Source organism: Takifugu flavidus, chromosome 9 (assembly GCF_003711565.1).
Source record: "Takifugu flavidus isolate HTHZ2018 chromosome 9, ASM371156v2, whole genome shotgun sequence".
NCBI lineage: Eukaryota > Metazoa > Chordata > Actinopteri > Tetraodontiformes > Tetraodontidae > Takifugu > Takifugu flavidus.
Window position 1 is genome coordinate 13,189,425 of NC_079528.1, and position 13,324 is coordinate 13,202,748.

General features: G+C 41.3%; 2 protein-coding genes across 2 annotated transcripts in view; both read left to right on the plus strand.

Annotated features, from left to right (window-relative positions):
* The first annotated feature begins 29 nt into the window (after positions 1 to 29).
* guf1 (GTP binding elongation factor GUF1) lies at positions 30 to 6,621 on the plus strand. Its single transcript, XM_057043142.1, has 17 exons — positions 30 to 460; positions 662 to 773; positions 903 to 1,051; positions 1,317 to 1,397; positions 1,504 to 1,581; positions 1,648 to 1,731; positions 1,817 to 1,881; positions 1,978 to 2,181; positions 2,581 to 2,720; positions 2,932 to 3,055; positions 3,465 to 3,597; positions 3,855 to 3,998; positions 4,292 to 4,425; positions 4,709 to 4,810; positions 5,671 to 5,790; positions 5,903 to 5,939; positions 6,020 to 6,621. Exons 1-17 carry the CDS (start codon positions 284 to 286, stop codon positions 6,152 to 6,154), a joined length of 2,019 nt encoding a protein of 672 aa, XP_056899122.1. The 5' UTR covers positions 30 to 283; the 3' UTR covers positions 6,155 to 6,621.
* A 391-nt stretch (positions 6,622 to 7,012) lies between these two features.
* pigg (phosphatidylinositol glycan anchor biosynthesis class G) overlaps positions 7,013 to 13,324 on the plus strand; it is a 32,055-nt gene continuing 25,743 nt past the window's right edge. Inside the window, exons 1-4 of the mRNA XM_057043141.1 lie at positions 7,013 to 7,389; positions 7,538 to 7,743; positions 10,520 to 10,729; positions 11,979 to 12,167. Coding sequence (XP_056899121.1) covers positions 7,236 to 7,389; positions 7,538 to 7,743; positions 10,520 to 10,729; positions 11,979 to 12,167 — 759 coding nt within the window. The 5' untranslated portion in view covers positions 7,013 to 7,235. The remainder of the gene's footprint in view (positions 7,390 to 7,537; positions 7,744 to 10,519; positions 10,730 to 11,978; positions 12,168 to 13,324) is intronic.

Consider the following 13,324-nt stretch of genomic DNA (forward strand, 5'->3'; position numbering starts at 1 on the left):
GGAAAGTAAACACCATTTCCCAGAAGTCTTTGCAAATGACGTATTACCCAAAATGTCAGCTGCCTAGCAGTTTACACGCCGGGTTTTTACGGGTCTTTTTCTCTTTACATTTTTTGTTTAATTATTTTGCCGTGGCACAAGCGCACCATGACTCTGTTAACATGACGGTGTAACATTTTTAATTCGATATCGATTTGTAGCTGGCATGCTAAATAGCTAGCTAACACGAGTTACTGTTTATCCTTCACCCCTTGAGAGGGACGTGACATCTGTTTTCTTAACCATGTCGCTTTTTTTAGTGAAAGGGTTGTGCGAAACGCATGCAAAGCGTGTCTTCCAACTGAAAATCCACAGGAGAAAAATGCACGACTCTAGCATGGTCTACACACTGATCAGACATCGCTGGAGGAAAAGGTTACCTGTGGTGTCCAGCCGCCGGATGATCAGCACACAGACCAAGGTGACAACCCCGCAGAGCTTTGCAGCGTTGTTTAAAAGATACATCACACATTTCTTTAACATTTGGTCGCATTTGGGGTAGAAAATGGGGGCGTCTTTGTCCTTTGAACTATTTTTTCCAGATAAGCACTTCAGTCACATGCAAAAGTAAAACAAACGTTAAAATAACAAATTCATTTCCATCCATTCTTATTTTTTTAAGGAATCCATCGACCTCTCCAAGTTTCCTGTGGACAAAATCAGGAATTTTTCCATTATTGCACACATTGACCACGGGAAAAGCACTCTGGCAGACAGACTGTTGGAAATGACAGGTGTGTTTTCATCCTTGTTCAAATCACACTTTCAAAATAACATCATTCAGAAGTAAAAGGAGGCGTAAACAAGTATGTGCATATAACATCTAGATCACTATTTTGTGATAAGTGTTTTATTAACTGCAGGTGCTATAGCAAAGACTGACAAGAACAAACAGGTGTTGGACAAGCTTCAGGTGGAGCGAGAGAGGGGGATAACCGTGAAAGCCCAGACAGCCTCGCTGTTTTACAGCCACCATGGTCAACAGTATCTGCTGAACCTCATTGATACGCCGGTAAGAATACAGTGTTTGAGTGTTTTACAGTTTGACTCTCAAAGTAAGAACCAAGGAGCATTTCCCCATGACGATGTGGCAACTGTACGTCATATTGTCCTTTTAAAGTGTTTCATTCTGGTCCTGGCAAATGTTGAATTGAAGTTTGAGGCATATTCTCTTCTGCTGAACCCACCTCCACAGCCTCCTGTGTGTAGCTTCAGTGCATTGATTAATCCCTAAACATCAATGGATCTCAAGGTTTTGGAATGTTTTAATTTTCCAGGGTCACGTGGACTTCAGTTATGAAGTATCTCGATCAATTTCTGCGTGTCAAGGTGTTCTTTTGATCGTCGATGCAAATCAGGTAGAGGCTTTTCTAAACCCGCTTGTCTCAATGAATTATTGGGAGTTGTGTGCACGCATGCTGCTGAGGTGCTCTGGGCAATATTTTGTGGTTGTTTTTTTTTAAGGGAATTCAAGCACAGACAGTGGCCAACTTCTACCTGGCTTTTGAAGCTCAGCTGGCAATCATCCCTGTCATTAACAAGGTAAAAAAAAGACCCATTACTGGTCATTTACAGTTATTCATAGCTAAATTGTGATGTCTCCCATAGATTGACCTGAGAAATGCTGATCCAGAAAGAGTGGAGTCACAGATTGAAAAGGTCTTTGATATTCCACGTGAGGAGTGCATTCGAGTGAGTTGAAGCTCTTGTTCGCTGTTTTTTTTACCCCCTGCGTCACTTCTTTTTGTCTCCATATTGAAGCCTAAACTTGTTCCAGATATCAGCCAAACTTGGAACCAATGTGGAGACGGTTCTAAAAGCAGTTGTAGACCGAATCCCCCCGTAAGAACCGTCATTTACATTTCTTAAAAATGGAGAAATTCGGCACACACAATTGGAACTAATGATCCCCCCCCCATCCCGTCTTTGGATCCTCAGGCCGCTGGCGTGCCCCAATGACCCCTTTAAAGCCCTGGTGTTTGACTCCAGCTTTGACCACTACAGAGGAGTGGTGACCAACGTCGCTCTGTTCGGAGGTCAGGTCAAAAAAGGGGACAGGATCGTGTCGGCCCATCACAGCAAAACCTACGAGGTCAACGAGCTGGGGCTCCTCCGACCAGATGAGCACCCAACACAGAGGCTGTAAGTGTCCATCTGCCGCCTCTGTTGCGGCTCCTACCAGCTAAAAAATAATCATAAAATTGGAAAACGCACAACAGACTTTATTTTTATTTATTTGTGGAAACACAGTCTGACTTCTGTGCTCTTTCATTGACTCATTTTGGAATTAGATGGAGCTCATATTTTTAAGGTCACTCAGGCCAGAACACACTGTGAAATATTCTTGTCTAAACAAAGAGGGCTGATTTTATTCACTAGGTCTTTTTAAACCTATTTTTATGTGGTCTACTGCAACATGACTGTAATAGACTTTTACAAGACTGGTTTTGCAGTGGTTTCACATCTGTTTCGGGCATTCTCCTGCAGTTGTCGCATGGATTTTATTTAACACAAATGCCTTTTTTAATGTCTTTTGTGCAGCTATGCAGGCCAAGTGGGCTACATAATAGCAGGGATGAAGGACGTGAAAGAGGCTCAGATTGGTGACACGCTTCACCTCCAGGATCAGCCAGTGGAAGCTCTTCCCGGCTTCAAACCTGCCAAAGCCATGGTGTTTGCTGGTTAGAGATTATCTCCTCTCACGTCAGAAAACATTGTAACGATTTGAATTTGAAAGTTCTGTTCAAGTCATCCCGTAACAGAGCACATGAAGCTCCTCCATTGTGGTGTTTCACTAGTGGGACATTAAGTGCAGTCAAAGCTTTCCGTGTAAATGAACAGTAATGTTGGAGCCCTGATGTGCACTCTGTCTTTTGTGTTTCTGGCCTTCAGGCATGTATCCAATGGACCAGTCAGAGTACCCAGGCCTCCGCAGCGCCATTGAGAGACTGACCCTGAATGACTCAAGTGTCACTGTGCAAAGAGACAGCAGTCTGGCCCTGGGAGCAGGCTGGAGGTGGGGACCAAATAGACTCGTGCAACAAACAAGCACATACGCATTAGTGACAAATCAAAAGAAAAATGCAAAAGTCCTGCTAAACCGGTCAAAACTCTTGGGGGCTTGGCTTTTTGCAGTTAGGTCGCCAAATGCAGACGAAGCAGCTAAATGGAGCATTTCTCTTTTTGTTTTTTTTCCTCAAACTTGGGCGGTGCTCGAACGCACCGCTCAGAAAGAGTTTATCATTTTGTGTCGGCCCAGATGGTGAAAGTAGGATTCTGCCGAGTGATTTACATGACTTGGTATAAACCTGCAGTGGGAGCGCAGTGAATCTTCATCTGCTATTGAGCTTTTCCCAAATGAGTTCTTTGTAATTAAAAGCAATCTAACACTGGAGTGGCCTTCTGAACTGCCCTGTTCCCTGCAGGCTGGGCTTTCTGGGCCTTCTCCATATGGAGGTGTTCAATCAGAGGCTGGAGCAAGAACACAACGCCTCTGTTATAGTGACGGCGCCCACCGTGCCCTACAAGGCCATCCTCTCCTCAGCCAAACTCATTAAGGTAACAGCCAGACTTTCATTTCAGCCCAAAAAAAAAAGGAAGTGAATTGAAGGAATGATAAATGGCTCTTTAGTATTATTGAGGGGATCACTGATTAAAGATAATTCTCTAATCCTGTTGGCAGAAATGTAACATTTAATCTGGTTTTAATTAAGTGTAATCAAGTCCAGTTTGTAAACACAAGGGTGGCGACTTTAATTGAAACATTTTCACTTTCAAAATAAATGCTTTGCCTTTGTCCCCGTGTCTCTTTGCAGGAACATGGCAGTGAAGAGATCACCATTGTAAACCCCGCTCAGTTCCCAGATAGAGGGGTTGTGTCTGAGTATTTGGAGCCAGTGGTACTGGGAACCATTCTGACTCCAGATTCCTATACTGGAAAGATTATGAGCCTGTGTCTGGTAAGAGCAGCGCGATGTGAAGGACAAGCTGTTGTCAGAATGCTGTTTAGGTTCAATTCTCATGGCGCTTTGTATTTTACATATTCAATAATTACATTTTGTTGCTTATATTTTTTTCTGTTGGTCTGGAGCCAAAGAGAAGCCAGACAAGAACACTGGTCACAGCCTGTTTATTAGATAATTGCCTCTCTTCATTTCCACCCTGAATAATTGTCTTACCTGGATTGTTGAGATTGTGCTGGAGGTTAAAATGATTGTGTGTGTGTGTGCGTGTCGGTGTGTGTTTTGAATAGAGCCGAAGAGCCGTCCAAAAGAACATGGTGTACATAGATGACCAGCGTGTTATGATGAAGTATCTCTTCCCATTAAATGAAATTGTTGTGGATTTCTATGACCAGCTTAAGTCTCTGTCCTCTGGATACGCAAGGTAACCTTTCAGCAGCGGTTCACCTCTCACTACACATAAAGTAGAGCCAAACACACATTTCTTAGCCATGTCTGTGTTGACTTCCTTTACTACATTACAACTCTGGGCTGTTGGCCTGTGTGAGCCAATGGTTTCAGGCTAATCACTCACACACACACACACACACACACACACTTCCAGATTCAGACCCAGGAATTCAAGCCCAAAATGTGTTTAAAGAAACATTGTTATTCTTCATTTTCTTTTCATCTCTGAAATCATTGGAGTTCTTGATCCTCCGCAGCTTTGATTATGAGAATGCTGGCTACCAGACTGCTGAGCTGATCAAGATGGACATTCTGCTGAATGGAAACCCGGTGGAGGAACTCGCCACTGTTGTGCACAGGTAGTGTGTTTCAGAATTTTATGTTCCTTCTATTGGTTATTTTTCTGAAAATATGCACACTTTTTGACGGTTTGATTGTAAACATGGGTAATCCTCCAATCACAGCACAAAATCTAACACTGACTGCACTGCCATTCATAGTCCATTCACCCAAAAATACAATATACTGACTGACAAAGATGGTTTTGTAGTGGTTTTTGCACAGCTATATATGAAGTTTATATTTAACATTAATAGTTCTTTGGGTCCCTTTTGCTTTATATTTGGTTTTGACTTTATTTTGTGATGTCTGGAGATGTTCTGAACACTTTACGATGCAGCTGCACTTCTACAGTCTTTAATGACGGTTGAAAATAAGTAAACCTCTACTGCCACCTACTGCATGAGTATAAATAAAAAGGTTGTCGATATTATCTCCTAATGTGGTAAATAGAAGACTGTGGGACTTTCCTTCCCTCATTCTCTCCCATACATCGTTGAATTACACAATCACTATAAAACATGCAACATACTAGGAATGCCGCAATATCAAACACTAGGATAAGGAAAATGACATCAGAAGGTTATTATCTAATAAAAATAGTAAAACATACAGCTGAAGGGGTTTAGTGCCATCACATATTTCATAATGGACTGATTGCAATTAAGACGTTAAGGACAGGTTTTTAGTGTGTTTTTCTACATGTACTGTGTTATAAACGTATTTGTAAATCTTCTGCTGTGAGAATTGATCACATTCCAGAACTATTTCTTAATCGATTAGTAAAGATGATGGTGAGATTTGTAATGCATGGCTGAGATGATAACTGGCTTTCTCAAAAGTACCTGCAGGACGGTTCTGATGGTATTTGTCTTTACAGGAACCGGGCGTACAGCACAGGGAAATCCATGTGTGAGCGGCTCAAAGATACCATTCCAAGACAAATGTTTGAGATCGCTGTACAAGCAGCCATTGGAAGCAAAATAATTGCAAGAGAAACGTAAGTCCGTTAACATTAAGAGGTTTCATGAATGACGCGTTCATGGTCACATGTATTATAATGTAAGTATAAATGTGTCCAGATGTATTCATTCAGTCTTCTTCTCTTTCAGGATTAAGGCATACAGAAAAAATGTTCTTGCTAAATGTGTAAGTACAAAACTGTCTGATCAACAGTGTGTTCAGGTGCATTACACACAACAGCATAAACCCTGTGTCTGTGTTGGCAGTATGGAGGCGATATAACGCGCAAGATGAAGCTTCTGAAGAAGCAGGCTGAGGGCAAAAAGAAGATGAGGCTAATCGGCAGGGTGGAAGTTCCCAAAGACGCTTTCATTAATGTTCTCAAGCGGAAAGACAAATAGATCGGCTGTCTTATTTTATGCTAATGTCATTATGATCTGCAGCTCTTCCTAAAAAAAAAGGGGTATTGTAGCTGCAGTGTGCTGTGATTTTGCTGATTCACTGTCAAAATTGCATATATTAAAAATAAGCTTTAACTTGGTTACAGTTCTTAGCATGGCAACGCTTGTGTTATTATATTTTAGTTCCACTTCAGTTATCTAAAACCTGGATTAGTGTTTGAAATATGCTAAAGAGAAACTTTATCAACAATTTTAATCCTCACATACTCTTTGATTTCTTGCTAGGACAGAAAGATTAGTGGGTTTGAAAAATTGAATATTTCAATTTTCATCTTTTGTCATTACGCATTAATTGTATACACATTAAATTTGGATAGCTAATGTAATAATTGTACTTACCAAATCAAAATAAATGTATTTGGTGAGCTTCCAGCTTGTAAATAAATTAAAATCTTTCAAGATTTAGATTCTCTTGTCAAAGAGGTTTTCCTTAATCCGTTTCACCAGCAGATGACAGCAGAAGTTAAACGCATCAATTCAGAGCGGAATTCCTTTTAAAAATATATGTTTTTATATTAATCTTACAATGATCATTTTACTGTTTTTCTTTTGACCAGGAGGTGGTATATGATATATGATATGACGTATTCAAGCAATTATTCAAAACTTCCCCAACATTCGGTAAAAATAAAGGATATTTTAATTAGTGATGGCTCGTGTTACAAAATTATAAATAGGCTGTGACGCATGTCATATACATTTGTAATAGTGCAGTAGAAAGGAGATTTCCCCTTTATGTGCATGAACTTTGACCAGTCGTGAAACGCCAAAGGCGTATGTGAGTGTTTTTGGTCCTTCCTTCCATCCGTAGTTGCAACGCGGAAGTAATATGAATGATCAGAGCGTTTGTATTTTTTATATTAATTGCGGCCATATATATAATTTCAAAAGCGGCTTTCTGATTTGCAGGTCATTCGGTCATAGGTCATTTTACGCTCTGACCCTCTACTGTAAATCTTGGGACTCATCTTGCTAGCATAGCAGCTTCACTTAATTGCATCGATTATAGTCATCCGGCAAAATGAAAGTCCGCACGTCTGTTTTTGCAACACTCATTTTAATGTTAGAAGTGATTGGTATTGCTCTTTTTCTTCGAGGGTTTTTCCCTGTGCCTATCAAGTCTTCCCTGGCGTCCAAGAATAGCCTGTCGGATCTCCCAGCAGAGCCGCTCTCAGGTGAGCTCGAACCATCACCTGCTCTCACGTTTGTTAACATCACCACTGTAATCTGTCACCCACAAAAACAGCAGCACATCAGTTAATTCAAGACTCAATTCAAGACTGTCACCCGCTAACATCCACGAAATCGTTGCTTTATTTACAGGAAGTTCCCCGAACACAACTCGCCTCCCCCATCCACTTTTTAAAAGGGTGGTCATCATGCTGGTGGACGCCCTACGAGAGGACTTCTTATTTGGGCCAAATGGTGGCACGTTTATGCCTTACACCAGGCATGTGGTGGAAAGAAGCTCATCCTACAGCTTTGTGGCCAAAGCCAGACCTCCAACTGTAACAATGCCAAGAATCAAGGTAAGTTGGGTGCACTGGCACAGACCTGCACACGTTACGACTAGTTTATAATATTTCCAAAGGCTATTATCTGTCAGGACTGCCTGGTTTGGGATTTCCTGTTTGTGGCAAGTTGTGATTGCTTGTTTTATAGTTAAGTATATATAAGTGATTAGCCAGAATGTTGCATACATTTTGTTATATCTCAATAATGATATTTAATATGAAAGTTTTCAACCTACAGCTGTGTTAGGAGTTGATGACAATGGTCACAATAAGATAATTGGTTATAAGTGATGTTGCTTGTGATCTGCCAAGAAAAGCCAAGAAAGAATTACTGTAATTATTGTTTGTCCGTGTACGTGATGCACTTGAAGCCTGGGGGCGGAGGCCGTCACATTCTTTTTTTGTGATAGATAGATTTTATGAAGATGGTGTTTGGCTGGAAAGTGTGGCTGATCCATCAATGCTGTTGCCGGGCAGTGCCGAGGAAATGGTGGTTATATGACGCTTGGTAAAGTGTTGGGAGGCAGGTGCTGATAGATAAATAGACTCCTACTTTTGTTTTCAGCAATTGGTCAGAAATCTAAATGTGGTCAGGAAGGAGAACCAGATTTTCTCACCAGTGAGGCCTTGTTTGAAAGAGTTGATGAGGAGTGGAAATCTGGCAGTCTGCCTGAATCTTCTCTCATGTCTTCTCAGTTTGCATTATTTACATTGTATTGCTTGTGTTCACCTTGAAACAGTGACAGGTTTTCCAGGATGTGTGTAGTGGCATGTTTGCATGCCTGGGCTGATCAGTATATGATCATACTTATTAATCCTTTTCATTTCAAACAATGAAATGACATAAAATTAGCATGACGTCTCTAAAGCAGTGCAGCTAGAACAGCTCCACTCTTCCAGATATGGGCTGAATTAGGCTGTCTTGAGGTGGAGCGGGTCAGCGGTGGAGTGGAGGAGGGGCGGAAGGATGAAGCTGAAAGTGATTGGACAGAAGCAGATGTTCCGCTATAATCCAAGAGAAGGCTGATGGTGATGGAGGAAAGGGTTTTAAGCCTCCTTTAGAAAACGGTGCTGGACCTGAAGCTTCTCAAAGGATTTATGTTTGGACTTTGAAAATAAATCCACTTGATTAATAAGTTAACAGCATCTGGGGGAATCTAGGAATCAAAAATGTCCCCTCATTGGGTATCTAGATGTTTATTTTTAATATGAGAGCATTTACCATAGATACTATACTGGCTTCAGAGAGGTCACTCGGTTTTTAGAGAGCTTAAAAATCCGTCGTAGATCCATTTTCTACTAAATCATCTAAATCAAAAAAATGTTAAATGCATTCAATAAAATGCTAGATGAATTTGATTGCCTATATACAAATACAGAAGTGTTATTGAAGATGAAATTATGAGAAAACAAGAATGAAATTAACTGTGCTACTTTTGCTGGCTTCTAAATTCATCATTATGCCCAGTAGATGGCGGTAGAGACCAAGCCTGTTAGTAACGGCCTGCTGTCGCAGCACTGCACCCAGGTAGTGCATGACACTGCTAACTACAATTACATCAAGGTGAAGCGGTTATAAATCTGTAATCTGTCCAGCCTGAATAATACATTTGCCGTGTTTGATGAGGCCATAAGCCTCTCGTACTTTCATAGCCATTGTTTAGCGTTTGATATCGAGGTTCATGTCTGTGCATTGGAGTGGTGGGGGAACAAGATCCCATCATAAGTTAAGTTACAACACCAGCAGTTCACTTAAGGATACACACAGCCACGATGTTCAGATAATGTCGCGTGCAAGTGTTTATAATATGATGATTCAGGAGTCAGCTTTAAATTTTGGCATCTGGAGATATGATCATGCACATATGATTCAAGATGGCTATTTTCTTTGGTAGGAGAAATATTTCTGTGTTCACAATTCATCAACTTGCAATGGGAATGTATTTATCTGGTTTCACTGTATTTTTTTGACTGACATAAAATCTAAACCACAGCAATAGGTAATGTTTTTAGGAAGCATCCATCCTTTCTCCACTGAAGGAAGGAAAGATGTGATGAAGAACAGCATATAAGATGTTGCAACGTGGAAAATAATCATTTTAAACAGCTTCACCACATGTTGCTCATCATGTGGACTTGCATACTTGCTGCAGCAGTCACCAACCCTGGGACAGTTGTGGGTTCAGTACCTTTGCTTTAGGCACTCCAACACTGCTGCTGTTCATATTGACACGCTGAGGTGGAAGATGGATGGCACCAAAAGTTATGTTTAAAACATTAAATACAGTGAATTGGGTCCCTTGGCAGCTACTTTTCACCCAGTAAAGGCTGATCACCTCTGATTGTGTCCTGGACTTTCAGCATCCTACAAGATCTCAGGCTGAGCCGCAGGCCTTATGAAGGGAGTTTCCTGCCAGCATTGGTAACCTCACGTCTCCTTCATAAGGCCTTTGTACTTCTCCCTCGACAATGGTTTGGGTTTTTTCGTCCATCGTGTGCAAGCCAGCATTGTTTATTTTAATAGATGATGAAATCGGCTGAAATGCTATTTCATAAATATCAGCCTACATTATCCGGCTTACATCAGTGGCCACAAGATTGTTGTTGTTGCGGATGTGGGAGTTAGCTTGGCCGCCACCAGTGCTTCATCCCTCAGAAAGAGAAAATGTTTTTATATAATCCTCATCTTTAAATATTCGGGATTGTGCAAACAGTGTACTTTGCTGGTCTTAACAATTAAAAATGACAGCTATTGCTGAACAGACGATGACAGAGTTGTGTTCCTCCCCAGGCTTTAACCACCGGTAGCATCCCGGGCTTCATAGATGTGGTCATGAACCTGAATTCTCCTGCTCTGCTGGAGGACAACCTCATTTGGCAGGCCAAAACAGCAGAGAAGAGGATCATCTTCTATGGAGACGACACCTGGGTGCGCCTTTTCCCCAAACACTTCATGGAATACGATGGAACCACCTCGTTCTTTGTTTCGGACTACACCGAGGTGGGTTGAAGGACTGGAGGAGTGGGTGAAAGCACACTCGGTATCAATTAAATGTCACAGATCATTGAATATCAAATAGAGCGCCAATACTAGCACTTTATTTTCTAATTTCTATTAAACATGCTGACTTAATTAACCTCACTATCCTTAAGAGTCAACAAATTTAACTCAAAGTGGCACTGTCTCTCTCTCGCCCTTCAAATCAAAGGGCTTTATTGCCATTAAAAACAATGGTTTGTGTAGCTCAGTCTGTTGGGAGCTGCGCTGAGAAGTGGAGGCAATACATGGAAGGTGTTCTGGTAGTAGTGGAAGGTTCCAGAGCACCCCCTGAGCACTGCCAAGGTACCCTTGAGCAAGGTACCCACCCCACAAATGCTCAGATAGGGCCCTGCGGTGAACTGGCAGCTCTTCCAGAGGTGGAAAGGGATGAAGTGGTTAAGAAGACGAGAGGCGAGAAAATAACAGCTTCAAATAATGCAGAAAAACATCAAATTAAATATAGGACAAAATGTTGCTGGTTTATTTTGTAGCTTGTTTAACTTTGTTCCATTCTCATGTTCTTGTCCACCATTACACAAATATATACTTTGATTTTCCTTAGAAGACCATAAGATTGATTGTCCAATATTGTTTTATAATGCATTAACCGTTTACTACATCGTACCATCCAAGGCACTAGTGAATAAAAAGGGCAAAGCCTCCTTCTTACCACAGGGCTTCCTTCCAACAGAGGAATGTATTTGTGGCAGCCCTCCACAATCTCAGAAATGGACTCACCTATTACATAGATTGTGCTGTTCTCTGCAATGTTCTGCGCATGTATGTGTGGAGCAGTTGGTGCTTGACGTACGGGTGATTTGCATTAAAGAGAATGAAGGCAGCTGATCCACCAGGGTGTCACAGAAGTGAGATCACCAGAACTGCTCATCAGACACCTCTGTATTCCATAAGCCCCAAACCCATAATGGTACCAGACACAATCTGCTCTTGTTTAAACTAGGATATTTGTGGCGCTTATTCCTGAACCCTCCATGGGAGAAATGTTTGCTTGAGGACAAAGACAACATATCAGTCCCTTCTTGTCAGACACGTCGTGTCATGGCTCTGGGAAAAGCTCCTTTCAGATTAGTTTCTGTTTGCTTCCTGCCAAGATTTCAAACTGCAGCAGCTGTAATTGGTTATCCGCTGAACTCTTGTGCATCAGTAAATATCCACTTTTTTTGTTTTATACGCCTCACTCCCCGCGTAGGTTGACAACAACGTGACACGGCATTTGGACAGCACCCTGAAGAGAGACGACTGGGACATTCTGATCCTTCACTACCTCGGCCTCGACCACATCGGCCACATCAGCGGGCCGTACAGTTCGCTCATCCAGCCCAAGCTGATGGAGATGGACGACGTCCTGAAGAAGATTCACGGGGCCCTCATTTCGAAGGTCAGCCATTTTCCCTACAATCTCTGGTCACCTACAGGTTATAAGTCCGTACATCATCTTTAGCCTCTCTAGAGCTTCTCCTAGTTGTAGTATTTTGAGGTTTGCTTCATTAACCTCACTATTTCATTTGTTGAATGAATCTAATTCTTCATACATATAGATGACTTAAAAAATCCCCAAAGATGAGAAATTTCTGTTTAGTGTGTGAACATTCACGTGTTGTCATTGAGGGATTGGCGTCACAGCGAGGAAGCCGCCCTCAGCAGGTGCTCTGAGTATTGGTCCCTGACACCTCTTGTGCCATACCTGTTAATGTTAGTTATTATAATGAGTGTTTGCTCAGACGCAGCTGTAGCGCTACTGCATGTTGAAAGACTTTACTGTGTGTCAGTATAGCGTCGGCTCTGCTTCTGTTTGTCTGGTTGTCTGAAGTGATGAGCTGAATTCTTCATAGGCAGCCTAGTCAAATATGAAGTATTATACCATTCTCATGATGAAAAGGTGCATTTAGGTTTTACTTTCTCAGTGCTGAGCACTTAAATCACATTGCAAGTACGCACGAGGCACTTCTGCCTGAAAATGTTGGCATTTTATTATTTTTGAAATATATTTCAAGCACTCCAGCAATTTTAGATTAGGTTATTGTCACAGCCTCACCTCCGTGTCTGTCTGCTGCATTATTTATGCATGCAAAACAAAGATAAATGCAGCCAGCGTTTGAGTGGCTGTTGAAAACCTGCTGAAACAGATGCTGCTGCCGCTGCTTCAGCTCCACTCACCACAGATAGCAAAGATTAGAAAAAACTAATTACAATCTGTAAATGGAATGAGTATCAATATCTTGCGTTATTTTTTTATGATCATTTGAGTTAATACAGAACTGAGCTTTTCAAACATTTATGTTTGTGTCTTGTGTTCTTTTTGTTATGTTATATTAGCCAGCGTCATTGTTTGCTAACTGAGTGAATAATTCATGCTGCTCTATCAGGGAATTTAAGTACTATTAGCATATGATGGTTATTTAATTACAGATCATTTAGGGCAGTGATAATATTATCTGTTACAGCAGCTTTAGAGATTTGAATCCACTTGTGCCTTTTTTTAATCCTTACATTTAGTCTCTAATCAAAGCGTAGCTCTTTTGTCGAGCTCTCAGT

Bases quoted from the DNA above. Each gene is read 5' to 3' on its own strand.
- guf1 (XM_057043142.1), top strand. From the start codon at position 284: ATGTCGCTTTTTTTAGTGAAAGGGTTGTGCGAAACGCATGCAAAGCGT. The intron at 1,882-1,977 runs GTAAGAACCGTC...TTGGATCCTCAG, and splicing joins GTTGTAGACCGAATCCCCCC to GCCGCTGGCGTGCCCCAATG. The intron at 2,721-2,931 runs GTTAGAGATTAT...TCTGGCCTTCAG, and splicing joins CAAAGCCATGGTGTTTGCTG to GCATGTATCCAATGGACCAG.